General features: G+C 39.5%; 1 protein-coding gene across 1 annotated transcript in view; it reads left to right on the top strand.

Moving 5' to 3' along the window:
* kif26ab (kinesin family member 26Ab) overlaps positions 1–27,112 on the top strand; it is a gene marked incomplete at its 5' end in the record, with an annotated part of 80,146 nt that extends 53,034 nt beyond the window's left edge. Inside the window, 11 exons of the mRNA XM_079457801.1 lie at positions 9,256–9,439; positions 11,277–11,486; positions 13,195–13,288; positions 14,453–14,715; positions 15,749–15,932; positions 18,138–18,297; positions 18,886–19,048; positions 19,223–22,547; positions 22,670–22,860; positions 24,154–24,304; positions 24,682–27,112. Of these exons, the coding sequence (XP_079313927.1) occupies positions 9,256–9,439; positions 11,277–11,486; positions 13,195–13,288; positions 14,453–14,715; positions 15,749–15,932; positions 18,138–18,297; positions 18,886–19,048; positions 19,223–22,547; positions 22,670–22,860; positions 24,154–24,304; positions 24,682–24,860 (5,104 nt within the window). The 3' untranslated portion in view covers positions 24,861–27,112. The remainder of the gene's footprint in view (positions 1–9,255; positions 9,440–11,276; positions 11,487–13,194; positions 13,289–14,452; positions 14,716–15,748; positions 15,933–18,137; positions 18,298–18,885; positions 19,049–19,222; positions 22,548–22,669; positions 22,861–24,153; positions 24,305–24,681) is intronic.
* Between the last annotated feature and the right edge of the window lie 477 nt (positions 27,113–27,589).

Genomic DNA, 27,589 nt, shown 5'->3' with positions numbered 1-27,589 from the left:
ATGCACACAAATCGTCTACTGACTGCATGCAAATAGAACACAAAGGAAAGAGTTACTAAATATAACATTTTGTAGCTATATGCGTGTCGTTTTACCTTTAAGCACATACAAGTTTGATAGAAAATCTTTCTTATGGAGTTAAGACCGGATACTCTGCATGCAAGTCTTTCGCACTGATTTTTTTGAATCTCATTTTAAATCAGTAAAATAGTAATAAACAATAAGTAGGCGTGTTTGCTCATTTGACAAATCTTAACATGAGTGCTTTAATGATATTTGGATGAAGAAATCCGCTAGCCAGTTGGCATCAAAAAACATTTAAATTCCTACCATGTAGAAAGTTCATATAATTATTTTGCATAAAATCAATATTAGGGGATTAACATTTAAATATATATATATATATATACAGACTAACAAAACAGGGCATTTCCCAATAGAGCAATTCCTGGAGATTTTCTTGTCTCTTTTCATTTTAATTAGAGCATTTTCCATTTAGACTACGGCTGCTTCATTTATTTGGCTCTGGCTGGGGATTTCCACCGTGGACGTGCTGAGGGAATGAAACAATCCCTAGCTGAGCTCGGTCCGACACGAGCGATCATTTTTCACTGTGCTACTCTCGGCTCAAAATGATTTAGCTCCGCTTAGACAGACGCTGGCTGGCTCACAGCCAAAACACCAGACTGATCGCTCAAGCACTCTAGCTATCTACCACTGAGACATTTCTCTCTCTCTTTCTCCTCACTCTCACACACTTTCTCGAGGTCCTCACCTCTTTCTTTTTTAATTTCCATCTCATTTTCTGATTTTGGGTCTCTGGTTTTAAATTTCTGTCTCATACTCAATACCCTCAAATGCGCCCTTTCTTTCTCTACTCACATTTTTCCAATCTGTTTTTTTAAAAGGTATAATTTTATTGCACTTTATCCTTTGTCCCTTCCTTCTTTTTTAAATATTGAGTGTCTTGCTGTTCTCCTTGAACATCAACACTCTACATGTGAATGTGCTTGACTGTAGACACACGCAGCAAATAGCCAGATATGCTAAGTCAAATGATAAATTGCAAATATAGACAATGTCAGGTGAAGCCATATTCACTGTCCTTACAAGTGAGCATCAGGGAATCATCAGGCAAGCCAACTTATTATAGTGTTTATCAGTATATTCTCATAATGTATAAAGTTTACGATGGTGGCTGCTGATGTCTAAAATAGTCTTAAATGTCTTTAAGATGGTAGTTTAAAGCTATGATTTAATGCACGCTTACCTTAAACAGACGCTTACTGATACTGAACGAGTTCTTCTTTGATGGCAGGCAGGCTGGCTTGTGTCAAGAGGACATACCGCCACCTGCTGTCCCTGTGTATTTATACAGTATATCTGATCTTATGTTCTACTGTCATAATTTACTGTTATATATGGAAAACGTGTGTGCTTCGCTGTTGCGAAAGAGAACAGGTTTTATGTTGCAACCATTTGACATCACGGATTTTGACACAAACAATGGTAAAGGTTAAGAATACTGTGACAGTTACACAGTTTTTTTATTTCACAATTATGAAGTCGACGCCATTGTTCATATATTAAGCCATGCATCGCTCTATACCAAAGGATCCTTTCAAATTAAGCTCTCTTTGTTTAATAACTCTGACCAGGCTTGGTTTTACATAGCATGTACTGTCTCCACAAGAGGGACTAGGGGACTTTACACTGCATTAGGCCTCATTTACACCATCTGAATATATGTGGATAACAGTGGATCAATGTCATATGGCTCTTATGAGCTGCACTACATTATGATTAGGCAATATTTTACAGTACTAGCTCAATGAACACACCCAAAACTGCCCTGTGGTGAATTCTGTATCGACATAATGCTCCAATTTTTCAGATATTAGACAGTGCGCTCTCGTGTACACATGTTTTAATAAGGGATAATGTTACAGGGTAACTGACGCCTCAGGTCATAAGTGCTTAAAGGAAGTGTTTAGTAATGGAGGTGGAGAGAGAGAGACACCCCCCACATCTCCCATCGCCTTCCTGCTGCTCACAACAAAAGAAAATCTCTACCAGTCTATCTAATTATTACAGTGGATCAGATTCAGTTTGTTATGCCCTGGGACAGCCAGGTTTTATTAAACTGTACTTAACATTAGTTAATAATATTTCAGAATGAACTTAAACATCATTTTGCAACGCTTACATAGTATTGTATCAAATGGCCTATGTTGATTCCCACCACTGCTCATTAATCTCCAACATAGAAAACATTTAAATAATTTAAAATGTACATGAATGCATATTTGTAAATGGACCGCTGAGAATCCGTCAAGCACCTCTCACTTTAAGCTGTCCTCGTGTCACAGACACTATTTCCTACCTCTGTAGGAAAGAAACTTAAAACCACTGGGATACTGTACAGCCATCTCCATATGTCTTTGGTTATTTAAAGAAATCCTGTTCACACATCTACTAATGTTTTGTTGCTTAGAGTGATGAAAGAGATATTACATATTTATAGCGCTTTTAAGTGTACGACTTCTTGAAAAATAATACACGCTCATGCTTACTGTAGAGCAAACGGTTTAAGCTGAAGACGAGCTGAAAGCTTTGTCTGTGACACATGGGTTTCCACTACTGCCCCCTTGACCTGGCTACTAAATCTTGTTTCATTTGGCTGCGAGTTAAGAGTGACATCATCCTTCGATACCAATGAAGTGATGTCATAATGCCTGTATTTCAGAAAAAGATGGATAAATAAAATAAATTACTTTGTGACCGTATGGATTTTCAAAAAACCTTCTCTGCCCATGTCATCATCGGTATAAGGATCTGGATTTTATTGTTAAGTGTCAGATCATAAACATATTATTTATTCTAATTTATCAGTGGTGTACAAAGCTGCTCCTGTAGGCACATGAAGAGAAATGTTGGAACTGTGGTTTGATATCACCTCCTGTGATCTTCTTTCCAGAGCTTTGTTAACCTCGCAGAGGAAAGACCTTGTTACTATAAAGGAAAATGTCAGAGATGGTTAATAGGGCCAACATGGCAATTAGGAACAAAAGCTATCCGGACAGTGAGAAAGACAGAAAGAAATCCCTACAAACAAGCTAATGGTCTACCAGCTAATGACACAGTCGGCTTGAAGAATTTCTCTTTCTAATTTGACAAAAGCTGAAAGGCAGCCTGCAAAGATTATTGACAGCAAGCCAAATGGTTTGGCTCGCACAACTGTAGATAAGGAACCCGAGCACGATACATGCATTGGTTCACACATAGTCGCTTAAAATCCCCTTCCTTACCCCAACACATGTCCACACTGACTCACATCCATTTTGATTCCGACAAAAGCTCTAAGAAGCTTTTATATGGCATGAGGAAGGTATATCTTGGTTCTGCCTGTTCTCCATACTGTTTGTTAAAGCACATTGGAGAAACAGACGAATTGAGGTGAGCATCCACCTCGTGTCTTTCATGGATTCTGGAGTACTGGGACAAACTTAAAAATAAGATTTACCTTGGATAAATCACCTATGTTTCAATGCTTTCTTTCTTTTGTTTTGTTTCATGCTGTTTTTCAATATATGTGAACACTGTCAAATACATCAATACTACGCGTTGCCATATTTTTATCATAAATGTATTGGTAAATTTAGCATTCAGCTTGATACATGAGGAATTTGAATACTCAATCACCCCCTTAAACAGAATATGATAACCTTATTTTGAATATCAAATGTCTTAAAGCAGTAGATATTTGGTCTCTACTACCTAATCCGATCAATATAAGTGTTATTTTATGTTAAGTTATTTGAAAATCTCAAACACTATTAGGGTGGCGAAGATAATAATATATCATTCATGAGTTATTTTCAACCCATTGTTTGGTCAAAAACGGACGTACCCAACTGTTGAAATGTTCCTATTTGACCCAACTAGGGGTTGAAACAACCCAGCATTTTGGGGCTGTAATAACCCAGCATACGTTAATTTACAACCCAACGATTAGTTGTGTCTCTTTTTGACCCAACCACGGGTTGAAAATAATAGCACATTGTGATAACTAGTCAAATGAAATACTGCATTTGTGCAAAGAAAATCATCTCAATTTTCGTGACAGTTTAAATGTGTTTACGAAGGCTTGTAATCATATTCAACTTTTCTCTCTCAATCCGCCGAACATATCTCCAGATTTGTTCTTAGAAGCGGTGCCAGAATACGTCATTTCAGTCTTGACTGTACCAATCTCTTTGCTTAGCGGTGGGCGGCAGTGGAAGTCTACGCTCTGTGTTGATATGTAGGGCAGTGTGTTGAGGGGGCAGTTTGTAAATCGTGCTTTAGACCAACAGAAAGGATCTCTCTCGCCCACAAATGTTCTCTCTCTCTCCTTCTCTCTTCCCTGCTCTTCAGCTCAAATTAGCAGTTTAGGGAATAGATCTCTCACATAAAGCGCTTAGACTTGTTACAGCTGCTGGTTTTCCCCCGCCTTGCCCTTACCCACAGGCCAAGGACATCTCTAAACGCCGTATGTGTGTGGAATATGATTTTGAGGTGGTGGTCGCTCACAGTGTAGTTTTGAAGATGTTTGATTTTCTACACCTGAATACACACACACACACACACACACACACACACACACACACACACACACACACACACACACACACACACGCTACACCACACCCTAGCATACGTTGTGTGCTTATTTCACATTTGTGATAATTAACAGCTTTATCCCACCCGTCAGAGTGATTGTGTTTGTGACAATGCAAACACTTAATGAGATTTTCAGCACACACCGAGACTCAGGTGCAGGACGTGAATAAACAGACTTCCTTTCCCCCTCTGGTTCTCTCTTGTTTATCGTGCTTGCTAAGGGAAGCATCACTTCTGCTCTTAATTAGGGTTACGCCCCTAAATAGAGGTGTGTACTTTCACATTTTTTGTGCTACAAAGAAGAAATTGTCTGGCAACAACCTAGGACACCCCAGCAACTTGCCAAGCAATGCCCTAGCAACCACGCAGATCATCCTAGCGACCACATATAACAAACTAAAAACACCACAAGCACCTTATTACAGCATCCTTGCAACCACCCACAACACCATAGTAGTGCTCCACTAACATTGTTTTGCAAACATTCTTTATTTTTCCTACGTGGCATCTCTCTATCTCTCCTTGCAGCATTATTTTTTTAGGACGTGTAAAACAACACACTCTCTCTCACACACGCATGCATATGTATAACACCCAAAGCAGATATATTCAGACACACACACATAGACAAAACTGACAGAAATGCAGCACATACTAAGCAAATCTGTTTGATGTCGGAGGTAGAATAAAAAAGAGACCCCTTCACACATGAAGAATTCATGCAGTAAGGGGCATGTGTGTGTGTGTAAGGGTAAGCGAAAGAGAGAGAGAGCGATAGTGCGGGCTCTTGCTCACAAAGTGCTGATTCCTTTTCTGGCCGTGGGGAGTGAAAAGGGGCTGGGCTGAGTAAAAAGACACAGAGAGAGAGCGGGAGAGAGAAAGTGTGTGTGTATGTATGAGCGTGTTTGAGAAGCAGGGCAGCTGCCAGCGCTCCTTCGGCAGCAACAGCCGAATCCAGACTGCCGGATTCCAGCCTCTCCTCCGTTGCGGCGGAGTGAAAGAGGGATAGATGACATAAAGGGCCGGGATGCCTGACAGAGGAGGTGGATTAACTAACAAAAAAAGTGTTTGAGGGAGTTACAGAGGGAGGCAGAAAGAATTTCTTGTATGGTTTGGTGCACGCCGGATGGTGCGGCAAAGAAAAACTGAATGAAGAAAGAAAAGCTCCCGATAGTCAAAGACTTTAAACTTCCATTGACTGATCTTTCCAGAGGACATGGTCTATAGATTGCAGACTTTCAGATGTTTGTGCATTAAGAATGGGCAGTGACCGCTGCGGTAAAACTTGCTGTAGTTACGTTTTAAAGAGTTTGGGTTTGATTTTTTCCCTTTTGATGGCAAAATGCGGACAGGGACAAATGGATAATGTTCTCTTGTATCCAGGCTGCCTCTTTCTGGGCATGAGTTACAAATACAATAGATGATGGATTGGAAAGAAGTGTAAGTACTTTAAAAGCCTTTTTTTGCTCAGTGTGTACTGTGGGTGGGTTTTGGTGGGGCGGATGACCCATGCTCACTCTTCTAATGTCATTACAGATGTCAATTGCAACACACCCGCCTTACTGCTAGAAATTCTCGCTTTGTCCCCTGAGCTCACCTGCCAGTCCAGCAAAGCCTGCTGTCTGATTGTTTATACATACTTGGGATACGGATTGCTTTTTGACTGTGGAACCTGTCAAAACATGTATGTTTAATGGAGAGCGTGCGTGCGTGTTTGTGTGTGTGTTGTAAGCACACCAACTTGGTCTTTATGGCTGCTCTCCATTTACGAAGTGAGCCAGTTTTTTCAAAAGATGGGAGAGAGAGAGAGCATGTGTGCTTCTCTCAACAAGCAATTCATTTCAGTATTAGTGTGTAGGTTAGTGTGCTGGGAGTATTTAAGCTGTTATTGTGAGTTCATGGACTGGTTTATTACTGTACAAGCATTTAATCACCAACCAATTTACTGGTTATTTCAGTATTGGGAAAGTAAATATTCACTGTCCATTCATGCAGTTAATAACAATTTTATATTGTTGTACATTAGGATATCAAGTAGCCAGTGTTGAGTGTATTTTTAAGTGAATATTTTAACAGTAATAGACCGATTGTTGATTTACTTAATAATACAGAAAAGTATGAATATATGTAACAAAAATGGCCAATGTAGTTTGAAATTGTTTGCTGGCAGTTTTTAATTACTTGTAAAAAGTAAAATCTCACTAAATGTAAGATTTGAAGTCCTATTTTCAGTTTATATAAATCTTTCGGTTTATATTAACTATATAATGATAATAATAATAATAACAATACTTGTTATAATAATAATATAAATAATAATAATCATTATTATTATTTGGGTATAATTTCTGTTCCCGCACACACACAACTCCCGCTCTCGCTCATTCACTGTCTATCGCTTTCTTTTTTCTGTTGTTCTGTCTGTCTCTCACACATACTGCGTTCTCAATGCAGGGCTCACACATTTCCTCAATCCCATCCTTCTGTTTGTACACACACACGCACACACTCGTGCCTCCTGTGGGCCGTCAGTTCCCTGGGGAGGGGCTCCTCATGTATTCCTCCTGGATGTTATAATTATTTCATCAGCGCGCGGTGTGTTCTGTGATTGTGCTCTCAGGCTGATGCTGAAAGCCGGACGGAAAGAGCGAAAGCGAGCGAGGGAGGGGTGGGGCAGAGAAAGAAAAGAGAAGGAGGGGTTGTCACTTCAAGAAGTATGGAGCGATGCAGAGAAGGATGAGACGGGAAAAGGGTGTATTGCCAGACATACTCTGACGCACACACATATACTGCATGTCCAAAGGGCTGGTGTCTAGACTAATGAGCAGGGATGGCTCGGCTTTAGAATGAAAATACATTGGTTACAGAGTTTTTTACTCTCACCCTTTGAAAAAAAAGACAAACATTGTTTGAAAATTTTGAAAAAGATGTGTATATATTTTTTCAATGTTTAAATACTTTCTTTCATACTTATATGTAGAAAGTTATACATGATCTGTTATGAAGGCAATGGCCTTGTTGTACAGTACTATCAATATTGCTTCAGTATCCCAACCACTCCATCACAGCAACATTGGCGCAACCAATGGACCGAGTTTAGAGCACTTCGTCTGACCAATACAAGACAGGGGGAAACCTGTTTTAAAACCAAAATATTTTTGCATAACTTTGTGATACCAGTGGCTCTAAATGACACCCTTTATTTTTCAATCCCAACCTTGTTACACCTAGAGGTTGTGTTCTATGTCGCCTTTGAGACTGTGTGGTCATATTATAAGGTTCTTTCGAGCATCATTTATAAATGTGCTCATATGTTTAATACCACGTTGATTGACTTGGTTAAATAGATTCTAGTACTTGGTTTTTCATACAAGAGATGGATGTTTACTCAAAATACACTAAGAATATATTGAAATGAACACATCTTTTTATTTGAGTTGAGAGCTACCAGCTATCCCCCGACTAACTGTCCTAGACTATTTGTCAGTCTGTCAGTAATTTTGAGCGTGCTTGAAAGTGTGCATTTAGTGTGATCAATTACAGTTGAAAACAGCTGTGATCTGTCATGCTTTCTCACCCTAATGCAGCTCTTAACAGAAGCTAAGCCCCTAAACGTCACTTGATATCCTTTGGCCCACGCTGTTCTTCTCCTCATATGTTAATTCAATCACCAGAACAATTGTAAAGTTCATTCTGAGGTTATTGATATCGCAGTCTGAGAAGGTAACTGTTGCTTTGGTTAAAATCTTGACACTTGTCATTACTACCACTGTATCTGTCTTAAAGTTGTAATATCTTCCATGGATTTTGATTAATGACCAGGCTGTATCCGGGCTGACTTAGCTAATCGCTAATGTTAACTGCAGGGCTGACCCTATTAGCCTTAGACTTTTTGTAGGGTCTGTGGTGCAGTTTGCCTACTTAGTTGTGAAATGGAGAGGGAGGGACTGCCTGCAGAGAAAACTGTGTTTACTTTGGCTATGCGATAGGGGGCTTTTGACCTTTCAGGTGTGATTTTATAGCATTCAGTTTTAAATGTCAAGCTATAACATTAAATCAATGAGACGAAATTGATTTTCAGATGCAAACCCCTCTGCATGGATGAAACAGAATATCAAAAATATGTAGCGCTCCTTGGAAAACACTTTTCACTGCGGGGACAGGGTTTTTGCCTGATGAAAACCCATTTGATAAAATGCAAGAATTGTGACAGTGAATGCTTTTGTTTGTAGAAAAAGTCTGTTTGTCCTAAAGTCAACTCACAATCCTAGTCAATGTTTTGTGAACCAAAATAAACATTAAAAAGTCTGTTTAAAAACTTGCTGCTGTACCTTTAAGAGGTATCCTGTTGGGAACATGAACTTCCTTGTACCCTATTGTTCTTACTGATGCAAATTTCTTGAATACTTTTTTAAAATGATAAATCTAATATAAATCTATGTGTATTACATTTAGTGTGTTATGAACATTAGTGTAACTCCATACTTTATTAAACTCTGTACTACCTGCTCAAAAAAAAGAGCAAGTATTGAAAGAATATTATTTGCTTTATAATAATAATAATCCTCGTCCTGTTTTTGTCTGTTGTCTCAGGGCTGCTCAGAAGCTGAATCTGTCATCCAAAAGGAAGAAGCAGCAGCCGCCTCTAGTATACTCCCAGGAGCCCTCCATCTACCCAACTAACTTTAGTGCTGTTCTCCAGTTCTCTCCTCCACCTGCTCCACCATGTCTGCTCAGGGCGGGGTCAAAGGCCAAGGAGAACCCTGGCATGGGCAAGGTCAGACACATACCTACAGCACATCAATGCAGCATTTTCTTTTTTTAACAAAATGTAGCACAACAGTTTTCACCATTGGTGAAAAGATGCTTTAAATGCCTGATATTATTTGCTTAAAAAACTTAGCGAAATAGAGAAAACCCGCTGTCCATTACCCGGCATGGTCTAGAATTAAAGCAACTGGCTATGTTGCTCTTGGCAAACATATTTTGGGGATCTAGGCTTGGGATCCAAGCCAGGAGTAGCAAGTTGTTCAGCATCCACACAGCCTTTCTCATTGTCCATGGGGTTTTGTCTTTAACACATATTAGAGTATATATATATAGTAATGGCATGGATTCGATGCCACCTGCTTCGAAAGATGATTGTCGAACATTATGCCAAAAGCTTGAGCCTGCTGAAATGATTGATAAGTGCCCATTGAGAAAAGACTCATTACATCGCAGCTTTGCTAATGAGCTTCCTCTTCCTTCCACGGCAAACACCCATGTGATGCTGTCTGAATAGGCTCCAGTTGTTGGCAGCTTTTATCGTGACTATAAAAAGCTACAGGCATTAGAATAATAGCCCAGCCGCCTGTGTGTGACTGTTATTTTGTTTTTCACAATTACCAACTCGTCCAGAAGAAAGCCCCTCCACAAATTTTACGGCAGTAGATAGTGACAACTATCTATAGTGACAAAAACATCAAACGCCACCATTAAAGAAGTTGATAAAATGTCTACGCTAGATTACAAAAGTCTTCTTAAGCCAAACACAAATAGCTTGGTGTGAGGAACAGACCCAAGTTTTAGATTCAATAGTGACATCATAGCGTTACAGAGCATCGGGTTTTAGATGTTTCATGGCCAACTGTGACACATGAGTCGTAAATATATAAAAAACATAATTTCTAGAGCTGAATAACTTACTTTAAGCTTTTGTATGACATTAGCTTTTCATTTGGGAGTTCTTTGATACTTATTGCAAAGCACAAGGTCATTATCGTACATGGGTAGATTTGAAGTAAATTTCTGTCTGTATTGATTTTGAAACTTGAGAGGCAGCATTTCATGCCCACAGTACAGAAGGCGTGAAAAACCAACAGCCGAGGGATTCATTCTCCCAAACCTCGTGTCAAATGACCAACAAATGTAAAACCCAACGTATCTGCGCTGTCTACACGGCTGGTCCCATTCTGTGTCCAGTCATATACGGCAGCCTATTTCTAATGTCACAGCCAGCATAATTCATTCCCCACGTGCACATGTCCATCAGCGTAATCTGCCCCTGCAGAGCGGTATGGGGGAGTTCACGGCGGGCCGGCACTGTGGCGCAGGCATGCCGTTTGTCCCCAGGTGGCGTGGAATAGGATCAGCAGTGCAGACATTGTTTCATAGCAATGAAGCCCAAGTGCTGTCATTATATCTTCGCTACAAATCAACCGTGGAATACTGTGGCTTTGTGTGGCTCTGAATGATATACTGCGTGCGTGAGGTTCTCTTAAAGTATGTTTAACTTTACTGTATTTGCTGCCAATGTTAGCGGTTCACCGTGACAATTGTGACAATGTGAAGAATTACTGAATTAATGGCTGGATTTGTTTGTGTGCTTGGTGTGTGGTAAGTGGTAATGATACGGTACATGCTGTTTTGTAGAGAAGTTCTCTCCCGGTTCAGTTTATTGTTGAATGAGTAACAGTTAAACCATTGTTAAGTTGATATTTCTTTGTTCAAGCTGATATCCGTCACGTTATCCGGCCTGCAATGTTATGTAGCATCAATGCTTTGGAGAAACTACTAAACTTTTTACATTGCACACTATAATATATTTTCGTTTTGTTTCATTCCTGCGCCAGGTCAAAGTAATGATGCGAATCTGTCCAACTGTGGGAGTTCTGGATTCGTCTGAGTCCATGTCTTTCCTGAAGGTGGACACCCGAAAGAAACAGTTGACGCTCCACGATCCCTCACTTCACACACAGCCCATCTCAACGCACAGACGTGCAGCACTACCCGCCCCAAAGATGTTTGCCTTCGATGCTGTTTTTTCCCAAGATGCCTCTCAAGTAAGACGATCTTGTAGTCTTCTTGGTCTTATAAGGTGTGTCTGGTACTTCTTAGACAATTTTTGTATTTGTGTCTGATAGTCACAAACACATTCTTAGCAGGGCAAGGGGCTTAATGCAAAAATTCCTGTTTTGGTACAGAACCATTCTTCAAAGTAGCCCAACAGCTGTTTCTTTAAGTATAGAAAATAGTTGGAATTCCAGACTCACATATCTAGCACCTCATTCACAGTTCATTATCTGTCCTCAAAAAGCTGCACTGGTATCCGTATCAAGATTAGTGTCTAACAAATGCACTCACACTAAAGAGAAACTTTAGACATTGCCGTCCTTGTGGGTGATTAAGTGCAAACAATTTAGTTGTCACAACATAGTTACAAAATGGTTCTCATCTTGTGTAAATAACCGAAAATAAAGTTGGATCTTGCAAGCTGTGTTCCAAAACCTGACGTGAAGTTAAGCAGCAACATCCCATATCCTTTAAAATGGTTATCCAGAATACACTGTGACAAGAAAAGGGAATAAATAAACACAATAAGGACGTATATTTTTTCTGTTTATTGGCATGTTGCCATGTTGGTTCTGTAGCAGAGCTGTAGATAAGCATTTGTTAGATGTCCAATGATATCAGTGGCGATCGGTGCCTCCTCTTCAGGGGAAGCAGTAATGCCATAATCGGAAAACCTGTATGTAGCCCGTCATGTGTGTGCCGTGTCATGTCAAAATACTTGTTCGTCGCGTCACATGAACCTATGTGCATCGTGCAAAATGTCAAAATACGTGCCCGCTGCAGACGCGTCTAAAGATTAAAGAGACGCTTGTGTGCATGATGCACGATGCACGTAGGTTCATGTGACACGCCGAACACGTATTTTGACATGACGCGCTGAACACGTGTTTTGAATTACCCCTGGCCCTGAAGATTAGGCATCGATCGCCACTGAATGATATATCTGTCTAAAGATAAAGATACCAATGTTTTTAAAGCAGATTGTCGGTTAAAAGTCCTTTACTGTGGGTTGTACCAGTATGCGACAGTTTTGTCTATAAATCAGAGCCAGGACAAGGTTTTCTGATCTCAGTAGCAGCCCAGTGAAGGCACGTAACAGTAAATCCTCCAGATCTACCATGTGTGTGGTTTAGTGAGACCACAGGGACATATTTCTTAGCAAAGCACCGGGCTGTTGTTCTGTCTTTTGTAAGGATGTGTGTGTGTTATGATGTATGGGAGGAAATTGCTGCAGTCCCAAATTGTCTCATGGGACCGGGCCTAGTGGAACAGATTGTAGCGATATGGCTGTACAGTGTAGCCGGTGTAAAGCTGCCCATGTCTAATGAATCTATGATGAGGAGCGGCTTTGTTGCTTGCTATCTGTTGTACACTTTTGCTAGTGGATAAATCGATGATCTATGGTTTGCGATAAAGATATGCTATATTCCAAGCAATGTTTTTACAGGACGTCACAGGATACCATTAATACTACAATTTAAACTTAAAAAACAAAAATGACATTTGTGATAAATGAAAGAATGGATTTGGGTTAGTAAATAAATCTTACTTACTTCCTTTCTTTTAGGAAATTCTTTGCAAGAACAATAATTAAAAGTGAAGTGCCATGCAAACCCCTTTTTTCAACAAAATTCCATGTTTCAGCTAAATTGCGGAGTGGTTTTCAAATGACCAAAATGGTAAATTATGTTTCCACAGGCTGAAGTTTGCTCAGGGACAGTGGCTGAAGTTATTCAGTCAGTGGTCAACGGAGCTGATGGGTGCATTTTCTGCTTTGGTCATGTCAAAGTTGGTAAGCTATAAACAACAACTAAGAACTGAATTGCTGTTTTAACAGTCAAGGCCAGAGGCTTGTGTAATTAAAAGCATAGCTATTAGATCCTTACAGTACATTTACTCACTGCACTTACTGCATCAGAGGTTTGTTCTTCTGCCAATTGTGCTTGTTAAATGTTTTCCTCCATCATTTATTGCTTGTGGTCTCAGTGCTCCAGCATTATTTATGACTCTTTTGAAGCGGATCTGTCTTCATGGAACATTGTTTGTCTCTAGAATTTAAATGTTTTCCTAATGTGGTGTTCAATTATACAGTGCTCCTTGTCGTTAAAGTCCCAGTGAAATAAAAAAATAATTTTCTATAAAATATTGCAGCGTTTTTTGTAAGTAGTGTATTAATGTGGGTCATTCTCTTTTTAAAATGAATGTGCCCTCATAATCTTCAGTTAAAACTGAAAATGCACTTCCGCCTTGTAGTGACTATCCATCTTAAATGACCTATGTTGGATGCCCATTAACTCCTCCACTTCAAATGTCAGTCTTCTGCCAGTTCCATTTCAAAATGCAATGGCTGTTTTTATACATCCAATTAAATCGCAGCAAAATCAAAAGCCACGCCCACTATTTTTCTCATTCGAAATTCCATTTCAAAATACGGACTTCCCGTTTACAACAACTTTGGATAGCACACTGTAAACAGTAAAGAAATTGTAGCTAGATCATTTTATAATGTATTTATACAATTATTTATTTATATCAAATTGCCTCAATAAAATTTTTATTATATTAAACTGACTTTTGCATTTTATAAAATTAAGTTGAAATTTGTTAAATTATGTTGATGAGATCATTTTTATGATTATTTAATTCAATAAATTAGTTAACGTGACTTATTGAGCGCATATTTTTTCAAAGTGCATTTGCACACCTTTAACTTGGTATATGTGCCCTAATACCTGTAACGGGGCATATGTCAGACTGGATTTTTAATGACACTAGCATGCAAACTCGATCAGCAATTTGTTATCAGATCCTTTTATAGTACTAACAATGATCAACGGCTTAATATCTTCCACCATTATCTCTTGCAAATGCCTGCACTTGAAACACTTACTCTTTGAGGGTGCATCATCGTTGTCATCTTGCCATAATCAACAGCTTTCTCTTGCTTTCTCGCCAGGCAAGACATACACCATGATTGGCACAGACAGCTCCACGCAGAGCATTGGCATTGCGCCCTGTGCCATTTCCTGGCTTTTCAAGCTCATCAACGAGCGCAAGGAGAAGACTGGCACGCGCTTTTCGGTACGGGTGTCAGCCGTGGAAATCTATGGCAAGGACGAGAGCTTGCAGGACCTGCTGTCTGACGTCCCAACAGGAAGTATGCAGGACGGACAGTCACCTGGTGTTTACCTACGTGAGGACCCCATCTGTGGAACACAGGTGAGTAATGTCACAACTTTACATGCTGGCTATATATTTACATATTCATGTTCACGATTCATTGTAATGTCAATCTATTTATTTATTTTTAGTAGATTTTAACTGTATCTTTTCCCTTTAGTGGTAGTTATTATAGAATAGATTTACCTAAGTTTAATCACTAAATCTCACATTAAAGAGCAGATGTTGTGGTGGCTTTTGTACTTGGTGCCCCATCAGGATCCATCTGTATGAGCTGCTGCTCTGTTTCACCCTCCCTCCCCTTCTTATCTTCTATTGGAAGAGGGTAAATATCAGGAGGGGGTAGTTGGAGTTTGAGGGTAGGTAGAGGGTAGTTAAAAGCGCTGCCAGGTGTTGGCATCAGATGTTGTTTTTTTGTGGATCCATATGAAGCAGACATCAAAGGCTGCCTTGAGGCCTGTGATGTTTAGATCTCGGGAGTGGGACTACACCCATCTCTACATCCTCACCAGTTCCAGAATGGCTTATTGGCCACAGGCAGTTTGTGGGGACCGCAGTAAAGATCTTGCTGTTGTTATAAAGGAGCTTTATAACATTCTAGATATGTGGGAGCTTTTTTAAATGTGCCACAGTGTTGATCACACTGAATACGTTACAGCATATCAAATATGAACATGAGGGAGAGAAGACCCTTTCTACAATCTCAGTACTACTGACTGTACATTATTTAAAGATCATAAATATTCCCAACGTCTACTTTAGCCCCCATCTTCTATCCAGCTTTCCACAGAAACAGAGATGCTCATCTGATTCAATCTCTTCCTTAATCCAACTCCCTTCATTTGTTTCTCTAATTACATCAAAGAGTGAATTTCATCGACTTAAACCGTGAAAAGAGGCTCAGTTACTTGATATTTTCTGCAGCTAGAGCTCGGTAGAATGATATAAAGTATCAAATTCATATAAAAATATGAATTTTCATACTAAGCATATCATAATATTTACTGTACCACTGCTGTGTACACAAAGTGACACGCTTTTATATTCTGTTTTCTCCATTTTAATGTTCTAGCTTCAGAACCAGAGCGAGCTACGGGCTCCCACTGCGGAGAAAGCTGCCCTGTTTCTTGACGCGGCCATCGCGGCACGTAGCACCAACCGACCAGATGCAGACGAGGACGACCGCCGCAATTCCCACATGCTCTTTACCTTACACGTCTACCAGTACCGCATGGAGAAGAGCGGCAAGGGTGGAAGTAAGTCTTATGATACGCAATGTTGTGGAAGCCTCTGTGTGGAGTAAATCGATTATACTCAGTCTGCTTTAATTCACATTCCTCCTCCTCATTTGCTAGAGCAAGGAAAATACATCTTCAGCTCATTAATGTAATAGCTGGAATATTACAGGCCAGAGAGTTGGAATTTCTTCCATCATGGAAGGAGGGAAATCAATCATGTCTGCCTTGACCAGTTCATTAAATCTTAATGGAAGTTTTAACAGACTGTAATAATTCATGAGCAGCTAACCGCTCTAATCATAGTGTAGAGGTACCTGACACTTTTCCAACACAGTGCTAATTTGCATAGGTAAATGCTGTGCTGGTCACCATCTCAAAACACTTGAATTAGCCTTCAAGCGTCTTGCAATGGCTTCATAATGCCTGCTATATCAAACATGCTTTTCACAGACAAAACGATATAATGTATAATATGTATAATGTGGTTTTAATTTATGGTATTTATCATTAAGCCCATTTGTGTAGGCCACATGATATAACTGTGTGTTTTGATGGCAGATCTCAGATTCACCCTTTGTTCTTTTGTACGACATGAATTGACATTTGTAGCGTTATTTTATGACATTGTGTGTTCAGATTGTCCATTCCTTTCTGCTATGTAATCTAGTAGCAATTTGGCGGACGCCTTATTATTATAACCATATTATAATACTATGAAAGTTGTAACACTTGGATATACCCTATATTACTCCTCATTTTATTTATTTTATTAAAGAGTCAAATTTTGTGTGATTTCTAAGGTCCTACATGGGTTTATGGAGTGTCCAAGTTTAGGTACATGTACATGGTGTAAAAACACGTTTATTTTCTAATAATAGGCAGTTATTATTACCTTACTTCTTTTGACAGACTCTCAAATTATTCGTTCGGCGATTCATCTGTCTAATCCCCTCCTTTCTGTCAGCCTATTCTGATCTGATTGGTCAGATGTTGGCTATTCTGCTGTGATTGGGCTACCGCGTACAGCGTCACAGTGTCGCAAATGGAAAGTAGACGGGTATTACACCGAGTGACGCAAAACTGACACGGAACTGAAATTTTAACGACAGACGGCTCGCGGGATTCAAAGTCGACTCCTTTTTTGGTTCACGTTCGGCTTCACAACCTGGCAGATTGCTTACATTGACACACAGCAACACTACACACTGCATTAAATGTAATTTTAAGGGCATTGTAATAGTTACTCTGTAATATTGAAGCCACTAAAACTTAAAAAAAAATTTTATTATGTGCTTATCTGCTCTTGCTTCTACTCAACAATTTATAAAATAGGTTTTAAACATGTACTCTCAGTGTACAGTACAGGATAGAATCATTGGAAAAATGTCATCTTTGTGCATGTCTCCAAGATAGACACACAATTCAACTTTTGTCTACTTTCTGAAGCAGCTCTGTTTTGAGTTCATGACAACAGACTGTTTTGTACATAGGCACATAGTGAGTGAACATCACATCACAAGGACTTAGTCCAGCTCCACGTGTATATTTATGTCTTTTATTGAGCATAGTATGAATGGAGTAATTTAACTATGCCGGGCTGTTCTAAGTTTGAATCATACTGGCTGTCTTACTCGTAAATAAATCACACACAGTCTTGTCAGCTGCAGGTCATCTCTGGGGGGTTTATTAATATGTCTGTGCGTTTTGCCTCTCCTCACTCTACTCGACACCACCTTAGTGTGGGAGTGTCTGCAACATGCTATAACTGCGCTGGCAGCATCTCAGACTGTCAGTGAGATCAGTAATGAGTGGGGTTGTCAGTGTGTGTGTACCTTCTGTTGCATGGATGGTTAAACATGAGAGTATTTTGAATGGGACATTAATCTCACTCGGGTGATTTGGCTGGTCAACTGTGCTTCATTTGTTTTGCTCAAAAGCATGAAACTTTGGAATTACACCTCATAGGTGAGTCATTTTTTCTTGGGAGGAGGTTTAACTTCTTTAAATGCAAATTTTAATGTTTTCAAAGCTGCAAGATCTTATTAGCTTAGCACTTATAATATTAATACGCATTTTATCCGTTTTTTATTTACGATGTCAATTTATTTAAATGAGACTCGTGTATTTTTGTTGGTGATAAATGTAATATTCATGTACACCTTGATGTTGGGGTCCCAGATCACATTATATTTAGTATTTATTGCTTTTTTGTTGCTTTTTTAGTGTCTGGTGGTAGGAGCAGGTTGCATCTCATTGACCTGGGAAGCTGTGAGAAGGTGCTGAGTAAAAGCAGGGACGGAGGAGGCGGTCTGTGTCTGTCTCTCACAGCGTTGGGCAACGTCATACTGGCATTGGCCAATGGAGCCAAACATGTACCATATAGGTAAGGAAGCATACATCTTATATAATTATTTGGTTTTCAAATGCAAATATGTATAAGACTAGTCACCTACTGCTTGTAGGTGTAGATAGATTGATGAAGCACTAGTATCTTGTTAAAATATTTGTCTGTAAGCATACGTGCCATGTGCATGAAGTCCTGAAGACATCTGCAAATGGTTTATTGTGTTTCCATAAAATATGTAATGCAGAAGGATTGGTGCACATATTCAAACATGCCAGCTGCAAGTTCATACTTGAGCTTGTGTTGACAGGCAAATATTTTGGCTGATGCACTAGTGTTTATCTGCATTTTGCTGAGCTCATAGATGAATCATGCATGTTGATTTAAAAAAGCTGTAAAACAGACAAACATGTAGATATGATCACATATATCTATATTTCCACCAATTTAGAACCTGGCAATGTGCACAATTGGCAGTATTGCAATATAGACATTTTTGTGTGCTTTTAGGGAACATTTAATGGCTTGGCTTGGGTGTATGTGTAAACAGTTTATTTTCTGCTGACAATCTATCACCTTGTGATTATGCTGACAATGAAAATGTATTTGTAATGCATTTTTTTCCAGGGATAGCAAGCTTACAATGTTACTGCGGGACTCCCTGGGGAACATCAACTGTAGGACAACCATGATTGCCCACATCTCTGACTCCCCTGTCAATTATGCAGAATCTCTCACCACCATTCAGTTGGCCTCTCGAATCCATCGCATGAGGAAAAAGAAATCGAAGGTTTACTATTTAATTACTTAGAATACAGCATCATTCAAAATAACATTTATGCATAATAAACTTAAAGTGCTTGCTTACATAATTCAAAGAGACTACTTCATTTTTAAATGCAAATTAAGACATCGAATAATATCTTTTGTGAAGTTGTTTGACCGAGTCTTTGTCTTTATGAAGTATGCATCTAGTTCTTCTGGAGGGGAAAGTTCCTGTGACGAGGGAAGGATCCGTCGACCACCACACTTGCGTCCTTTTCATCCCCGAACTGTCGCCCTTGACCCAGATCTACCATCATTTCTCAGTGATCCAGACTATTCTTCAAGCAGCGAGCAATCATGCGACACTGTCATTTATGTTGGCCCCGGTGGAGCGGCCATCTCTGATCGAGAACTTAGTGACAATGAAGGTCCTCCGGCCTTTGTTCCCATCATACCTTCTCTTAACCGTAAGCAAAGAGGTACAGAAGGGCATGTTGACCATGATCACTTCAAATGCAACACCTTTGCTGAGCTTCAGGAGCGATTGGAATGTATCGATGGGAGTGAGGAACCTACAACTTTTGTTGGAGAGTCTGGAGGAAATTCTGCAAGCCCTAAAATGGAACGTGGTGCAGGCAAATTAAAAGAAGACTCTAGTTCTGTTCCAGTTTCTCCAATGGCTCCTACCAAAGCATGTCCAACAACAATGGATAGCATATCCAATACTGCAATTTCTCTAGTTAGTAAACTGCCTAGCAGCCCAAAATACAAGTCTAATGTAGAACATTCCAAGTGGCAAAGTACCACCACATCAGACAAAGAATGTAGAGACATGTCTGAGATTTTATGCAGGACTAGTGCAGATGGTGAAAAACTGCAAATGTCAGACAATATAGCTCTAAGCACATCTGGAAAACAAAGTAAATCTATTGCATCCCAGAATTCAGAGCCTGTGGTTAGGGAAAAAGTGTTTTATAATAAAAAACTTTTACCCAAGCCTGCTCCCCCACCACCACAACAAAGAGAATTTGCGAGGGTCAGTAGTGAAACAGAAGAAAAGTCTGCCACAAGGATACCACCAATTGGAATGAGCCATCATAAAAGAAGCGATTCAGATGGGAACTCGTCTTTCAGGGTCCATTATCTTAACCCAAGGACTCCAGTGTCAAACCTTAGGGAGAAATGTTTGGACAAAGACATATTAAGAACAACTGTGACCCTCCAGCAGCCAGTGGAATTAAATGGCGAGGATGAACTTGTGTTCACTCTTGTGGAAGAGTTGTCTATTGGCAATATTGTGGACAATGGAAGGCCCTCCAGTATTGTTAGTTTCAACAGTGACTGTTCTTTACAAGCGCTTGCTTCAGGCTCACGGCCTGTAAGTATCATTAGCAGTATCAATGATGAATTTGATGCTTATACATGCAATGTTAGTACCTCAGATGCAAACATTAAAATGGTGGCCCTATCACAAGAGAAAGAATTTGCTTCTTTGGGAAGCTGTGGTTCTTCTATCACCTCATGGCTCAGTGAAGTAAGTGTATACACCCAGGAAAGTGAAGGTGCCCAGACAGCAGATGTCTTCTTCCCTCAAGGTGCTCATAGTGGCCCAGACAATAATCTCTACCTTGAATCTCAAAGTATGTTCCAAAGTAGCCCTCACAAGGAGCCCAAAAACTCTTTGAATGATAGTGGCTGTAGCTTCTCAGAGTTGGACAGTGACAGTGCTACATCAAGCAAACTCTCCCTTAGCAAGTGCCCGTCCTCTTCAGAGGCCACAAAAGTACCTGCCAGATGTCTGCCAAAATTGGCAAAGGCAAATACCATCCATTTATCTAGTCCCCATTCCTTGCAAGAATCTCAAGTTGTCCAGTGTAGTCTTTCCAGGAAATTAAAACCTACCTCATCCATAACCCAGAGTAGCAGCATTAGTGGAAGCAGCTCCAGTAGCAATTGGAGACGTGAGCCACCAAGGCAAGACTGCCCACAAGATAATCCATGGCACCGTAATGATAGCTCATTGGAGACTTCTTTAACCTCTAATTCAGGTTCTTTGTCTAAACTGGTTAGAAATGGAATGAGTGGAATTCCTGCAAGAAAAGCAGGCACAAACAGCAACAGTGTACCTCGAATGCCCAAGGCACTGGGGTCAAATCCATCCCTAAGGGTGGTGGATGGATGTGAAAAATCCAGTTACAGCAGGAAGATCGAGTACCCTAGCAAGATGCCACAGCTCAGACGAGGTGCAACAACACTTGGGACTGTTCCAGTCATTCATACATCCATTGATGTCAAAGTTACTCAAGATATTGGTCCACCAGGAGGCAGTTTGAAGTTCTCTTCTTTAGGGAAAAATGGAAGAGCTAGCAAGCAGGAGGAAACTACGTCAAACCCTGGCAGTGCATCACCACCTCCCCCTCCAGTTCGCAAATCCAGTTTGGATCAAAAGAATCGAATCCTGTTTCCCTCAAGTGCCTTGAAGTCTGTGTATGATGCAGGAATGTCTTTAGCACCAAGGGCTACAGGTTCAGAAGATGAAATTGATGTTTTATGTAAGGGTGATTCAAATAGTTTAAGAACATCTAACTTAAAGTCAGACCATAATTTGATAAAAGCATCCTCTAGTCTCAAGGCTAGAGGAGCTAGAGGTGATACAGGACAACTTTATGGAAGCCAGATATCTCTAGACAGATGTGACAGTTTTTCATCTTTTGGGTCTAAACCTGCTCTTAGTCGAGAGAACAGCGGAGCTAGTCTTAACAGCAAGTCTAACAAATCTGCCAGTAGGTTTGGATCACCTGTTGCCACATCTTCTCCAATTGCTACCTCTCCACCTCCTTGTATAAATCCAGCAACCACTGTAAAAAGTGGTCTTGTCAGAGGCAGCCTTAATGCAAGACCAATACCTTTTAATGCGAACAAAGCTCGTACATTATCCGCTAGTAACTCCAAAGCCCTTAGCTCATCCACTAAGTGTCTTGCTGCACCTGCAACAAGGAATTGCAATCTTCCACCTTCAGGAAAGACTGCATTACCTCGAGCAGTGGTAGGAAGCAATGGTAAATCAACAAGAGGAACTATCATGGGTACAAAGCAAGCAATGCGGGCAGCAAACAGTCGTGTTAGTGAGTTGGCAACGACCAATCCTTCTGGGAAACACCCAAGAGGATCAGGTGATTCAGACAGTGGAAATGACAGTGGAGTAAACCTTAATGATGATAAGCATACCCCTATCCCCATTCTTCCATCTCCATATAGTAAAATTACAGCCCCAAGAAGACCCCAGCGATACAGCAGTGGGCATGGTAGTGATAACAGTAGTGTCTTAAGTGGAGAGTTGCCGCCTGCCATGGGACGAACTGCACTGTTCTACCACAGTGGTGGAAGCAGTGGTTATGAAAGCATGATCCGTGACAGTGAGGCCACTGGAAGTGCCTCTTCAGCTCATGACTCCATGAGTGAGAGTGGGATGTCCTCCTCTTGTCGCACAAGGAGCTCCAAATCACCGAAGAAGAGGTCAAATTGTGAGTACCACCATCTGATGTGGTCATATACTGTATATTTTTTACTTTGTATCTTGGAGCTTTTACATCAGCAGTGGTAATACTACACAGTATTCAGTTTTAATGTTTCCTCAATGTACAAGGCCTTCAGAGGCGACGTCTCATCCCAGCTCCCTTGCCAGACACCTCATCCCTGGGTAAGGTTGGGACCACGGGCCAGTGGGTGGATCATCCTCCTATGTCCGGACCACTGAAAGAGCCATTTGAGATCAAGGTGTATGAGATTGATGATGTGGAACGACTACAGCGTCGAAGACTGGAAAAGACAGATGAGGTTACAATGAGTTTTTTATCTTTGACCTTATATATGTTTTTAAATGAGACCACCTTCCTCATGGCAATGCAAAATATGTTAGATATGCAGTTGTAATTCAAGTTTTATAAAGATAATTTACATGAACAGATGATGGATTCACAGCAATTTGTCTTGAATTCATGAATTACTACTGTATATCATACAAATCTGGCAGCAGGTTTGCAGAGTTGATAACCAAGATGTCAGTGACCGCATTTATCTCTCTAAAGATTTCCTTTGATCTGGCTTGATCCAGTTTTTCATTTGATCTGGCTTGATCCAGTTTTTCATATGTGAAGAGCAATATCATTAGCTCCATGTATCACATTAAAAGTTTTGACATTGAATGAAGGTCTTTGCCCTACTCATTATTAAAAGTACAAAGATAATATTCAGCTTAGGGTCTTGACTGCCTGTATGTCCGAAAATGGTTGCATCTGAATATCTCCAATCACAGTTATCTTAAAGGGTAAAAATAGAAAAATTTGAATATCTTAAGTAACGAACAACAGCTATGCAGAAAAGAGAGTCTTACTTCAGCATTAGGAAAATGCATTATGATAAAATCTTCTCCACATTTGTAGATTTGTTGTCATGCCTGTGTGGCTTGTAATTATAGGAATGAATTGCCTCATGTCTCAGGACATAAGCACATCGGTAGGGATTTGTTAAGAGAATATGCATTTAATCTGGGAGGGTATTTTTTCCCAGAAAATAATATGTCATTTGTCTTCCACTGTTCCACAAAAGACCCTGTCTCAAGATTTACATTCTATCACGTGCTTTCTGTATTGTTGCCCAGGGGGGCCTCCAAGAGCTTATGCTGATGTACCATTGGACAAACCCCTTGATTGGATAGAGTGCAAGCATGTTGTGAATCTTTTGTTCTTATTTAATATTCTGACATTCTTTTTCTCTTTGTTTCAGCAGTCAGTTCAGGATGTTGACAAGGTACGTTAATTATTTTGCATGGATGTTACATTATTGCAGTCAATCAAACTAATCGACCGTGAGAGGATACCTGAAGAAAATCACAGTACCATTTCAGTTTGATATCCTGTGGTTCGTTATTACCACCACAGTCAAGAGCAAATTAAAGTAATTTTGAGAAATCAGCATTCAATTATTTTTTTGTGAATACCCCTCAATACCAGTGTCAAATGCATTTTCACTAAGAATATGTCAAAAAATATTATCCTCAGTCTTACTGTCGAATATCTATGGTATGGAATTGCCATTTTAACTAAATGCATTCCCATCTTCTATTCACAGGGCATGATTTATTTTAACACTAAAATGAAGGTTCTTGAGAAACGACAGCAGCAGATCAGAGATCTAAAAAACAAATATACGATTCTGAAAGAGGAGCTGGAGGACACCAAGTCAAGACTAATGATGGACCCCAGCAAGTGGATTGGAGAGTGTAAGAACGTTGTACATACTTTTACCATTCATATCAATTTGGACACATTTATCATTGTTTTTTGTTAAATACTTGATGTAAGTATGAGATATACGTATAGTGACCAAAAGAGTTGAAGTTGATAAGTCCTTATATTTTCGTTTCTTCAGAGTAGTTACTGTTTGCCATTATAGTTTTGCACACATTTGTTTTAACAAAGCTGCATTCAAAAAGAAACCTTCATTCAAATATGCCTATAAGACATAAAACATAATTTCAGTCAATTGTCCAAATTCTTTATTTGTTTCTATTGCTTCAAATACACAAATGTTACACTGTATACTTTTTACCCGATGTCCCTTTTCCATATTAACTCTTTACCGGTTTGCTTTACACAGTTGAGGTGGATCAAGATTTGGATCAGGAGTCGCAGGAGTATTTTGATGCATTGGAGCAGGTTACGGCCGACCTGGAATACTGTGTCAACCTATGCAAGTCACGTGTCATGATGGTGACCTGCTTCGATATCCGCGTGGCATCTGATGTGCAAGAAGGTCCGCGTGAGGTGGAGGTATAAGAACAGGATCTGGCGATTGATGGACGGTGAGAAAGAGATGAAGTGGATTAACACAGGACCCTGGATGTCTGAAAGGAAGGATAATGAAATGTAGCAGCCGGATCAGCGATTCCTACAAAACAAAAACGGAGGAAAGGAAGATCGTATTGATGGATCACAGAGTTCTGCATGAAGTAGGAACTTGTTACGTTCTGGAGACGAGAAAACAGTTCTGGTTAAATGCAGTGCCTCATAAAAACAGCGTAGTATGGATTTGCTCTAATGCAAAGCGAACAAGCTTTGATGCATTTCCTGACCTGGGAAAGAATCATTCTGATTTACCGAAGAGTTATTCAACCACACCACAAAGTGCCTTTTTCATATGACTGTTTTTAGATTGTTTGTCAACCATTATTTTTTCTACAGGTGCTAGTGCTATGACCAGCATACCCAAACCGAACCATATTTTTTTATTTTATTGTATTGTATAGTGTATTTATATGATCATGCAGTGTGTAAAATATGATTTTGGGTGCGAAAGGAGCGCAATAAGCTGATTTTCTGCCTCCTGCTCTATCATCTGTCTGCATATTGTTATTAAACCTTATTAGCCTTATGTTCTATTTCTAATTGCTGTATGGGTGTTTTTTGTACTTTTTTTTATAAACAGTCTCTCAACAATTGAACTCAACATCATATGTGATGCAAGCCAGCTTTCATGAAAATATTGCCCAATCTAATTGGTTGCCTTGAATGTTTTGAGCCGGACTGAAAATGCCTATTTAACCAGTGATTTTTCAGTGCCATGAAATTAATACAACATTTTTCAAATTGGTACAGTGTTGCCTACAAGGTGCTCATCCACGATGAATGTATGTTAACGTATTGAAACATTTTGACAAACACACGAAAAATATCAGGAATGTAAAATCTCACGCCTTGTTATCGGTCCGAATCATATAAACACATGCGTGTTGTGTATTGTGCTGTCATCATTATGCCTGCATTGGACGTGTCATGGTGAAATTCATTAAAATGCAGATTGAGCTGTTGTTCCTGTTTACTTTTAAATAGACACGTTGGCAAAGGGCATTCATCAGTGTATCCTGACGTGCCTAGCTCAGCCTCTCTCTGTGGACAGAATATGTCATGCATTAAAGAGCTTTGTGCATGATTAATGGGGGGTGAGGTGACATTTGTGCGGTACAAAAAAAAAGAGTCAGCCAGCCTCTTCATACAGTCAAATTGATACAGTGATTTAAGAATAACCCTGAAGACTTTACAAATTGCGAGCCATTAATATCATATTTGAGTAAAAGATATAGCTTCCTCAAAAAGGAAAATGCCCTTTGTCATTTAGCACCCTTATACTGTTTCTATTGTCAAAAAAAAACAAAAGTGGATATAACGCTGCGTGTAAATTCAGCTCAACATCTCCTCTGGTGTTCTACAGAAGTCAATCATAATGGTTTGGAACAATATGAGTGTGACAAATGATGAATTTTTGGGTAAACTACCCCTTTATAGACTAGTGCAAGGTGCTCGAATATAATTTTAAAACACAATCATAACAGACAGTACCCAAATACCGTGAGTGGTTATCAATGACACACTTCATTTTTAAAGAGTACACTGTGGACATAGATCTAAGCCTTAGTCCTATGCATCCATGCAACTATGGTATAAACACCTCAAGAATGCACCAGGAAATTTTTAGCACAAATGATTGTCTCATCGGTAAGCCTTCTTTACAGTTTTACGATTGTATTATTGGTAACTCAATGTTCGGTTTAACTGCTGTACACACGTTGCATTTCTCTGATGTCAAAAACGCCATAACAGAACTTTTCAAATGTTTCAGAAATGTCATTGTTTTCACATGTAGCTGCCAAAACAACTTTCATGTTCTTGTCTATCAAAGACTGTGATTTACCGTTTTGATTCAACATTGTTTTTGTAGTGAAAAATCAAAAACCATTCTTCTCAGGCCCTTTTCCAAAATGCTGCATGAGATTTTGTATTTTTTTCTAGCCTTCATTTTTATTTGAAATGTTTAATGATTATGCTGGCATTCACTATACTTTATTAACATGGATTTTACTGATGCCAAACCTTTTTGTAATGAAAGCTGACAGTGTATCTTGAGTCATGTTACATGATGGAATATTTTCTAACTTTTTTTGTTTTGTTTTCTAAAGAACTTCTGACTCTGTATAAATGTACATTACTATGGCAGCTTGAGATGACAATGTTTTTCTTGTGAATAAATATGTCCTTCTAAATATTTTTGTCTTTTTTCTTCATTTTTTCTTCAAGAATGACTTGCATCTTAGACTAAAATGACTCGTGCAGATGGTTTCTAAATATATATATATATATATATATATATATTATAATTATTCATATGAGTGTTTTTGTTTGTAAATAATGAACACTTGTGTTATGTTCTATATTTAAATCTATTTAAATTATAAAATGCCTTTCAATGCTTTTAAGTATAGTAAATGTCAAGGCCAAACAGAGGGCTAAAAGGGTAGATCATAAACAAAGTCAGTTTACAAGTTGTGCCACTCGATGGCCATGTTTGCAACAGCAGTTATTTCAGTCATAGCAATACCACAGTCCCATCTATTTGAATGCCCTGATGAAAAAAACAGCATGTGCTGGTTAGGTACGTTTTGAAGCATGATAGCTGGTTTGTGCTAGTTTAGGTGATAATTTGTTTAAAATGGTCATGTGCTGGTTTAAGC

Source organism: Barbatula barbatula (assembly GCF_947034865.1).
Source record: "Barbatula barbatula genome assembly, chromosome: 6".
NCBI lineage: Eukaryota > Metazoa > Chordata > Actinopteri > Cypriniformes > Nemacheilidae > Barbatula > Barbatula barbatula.
The sequence above is the reverse complement of the archived record's forward strand: the minus strand, read 5'-3'. Positions and strand labels throughout refer to the sequence as shown.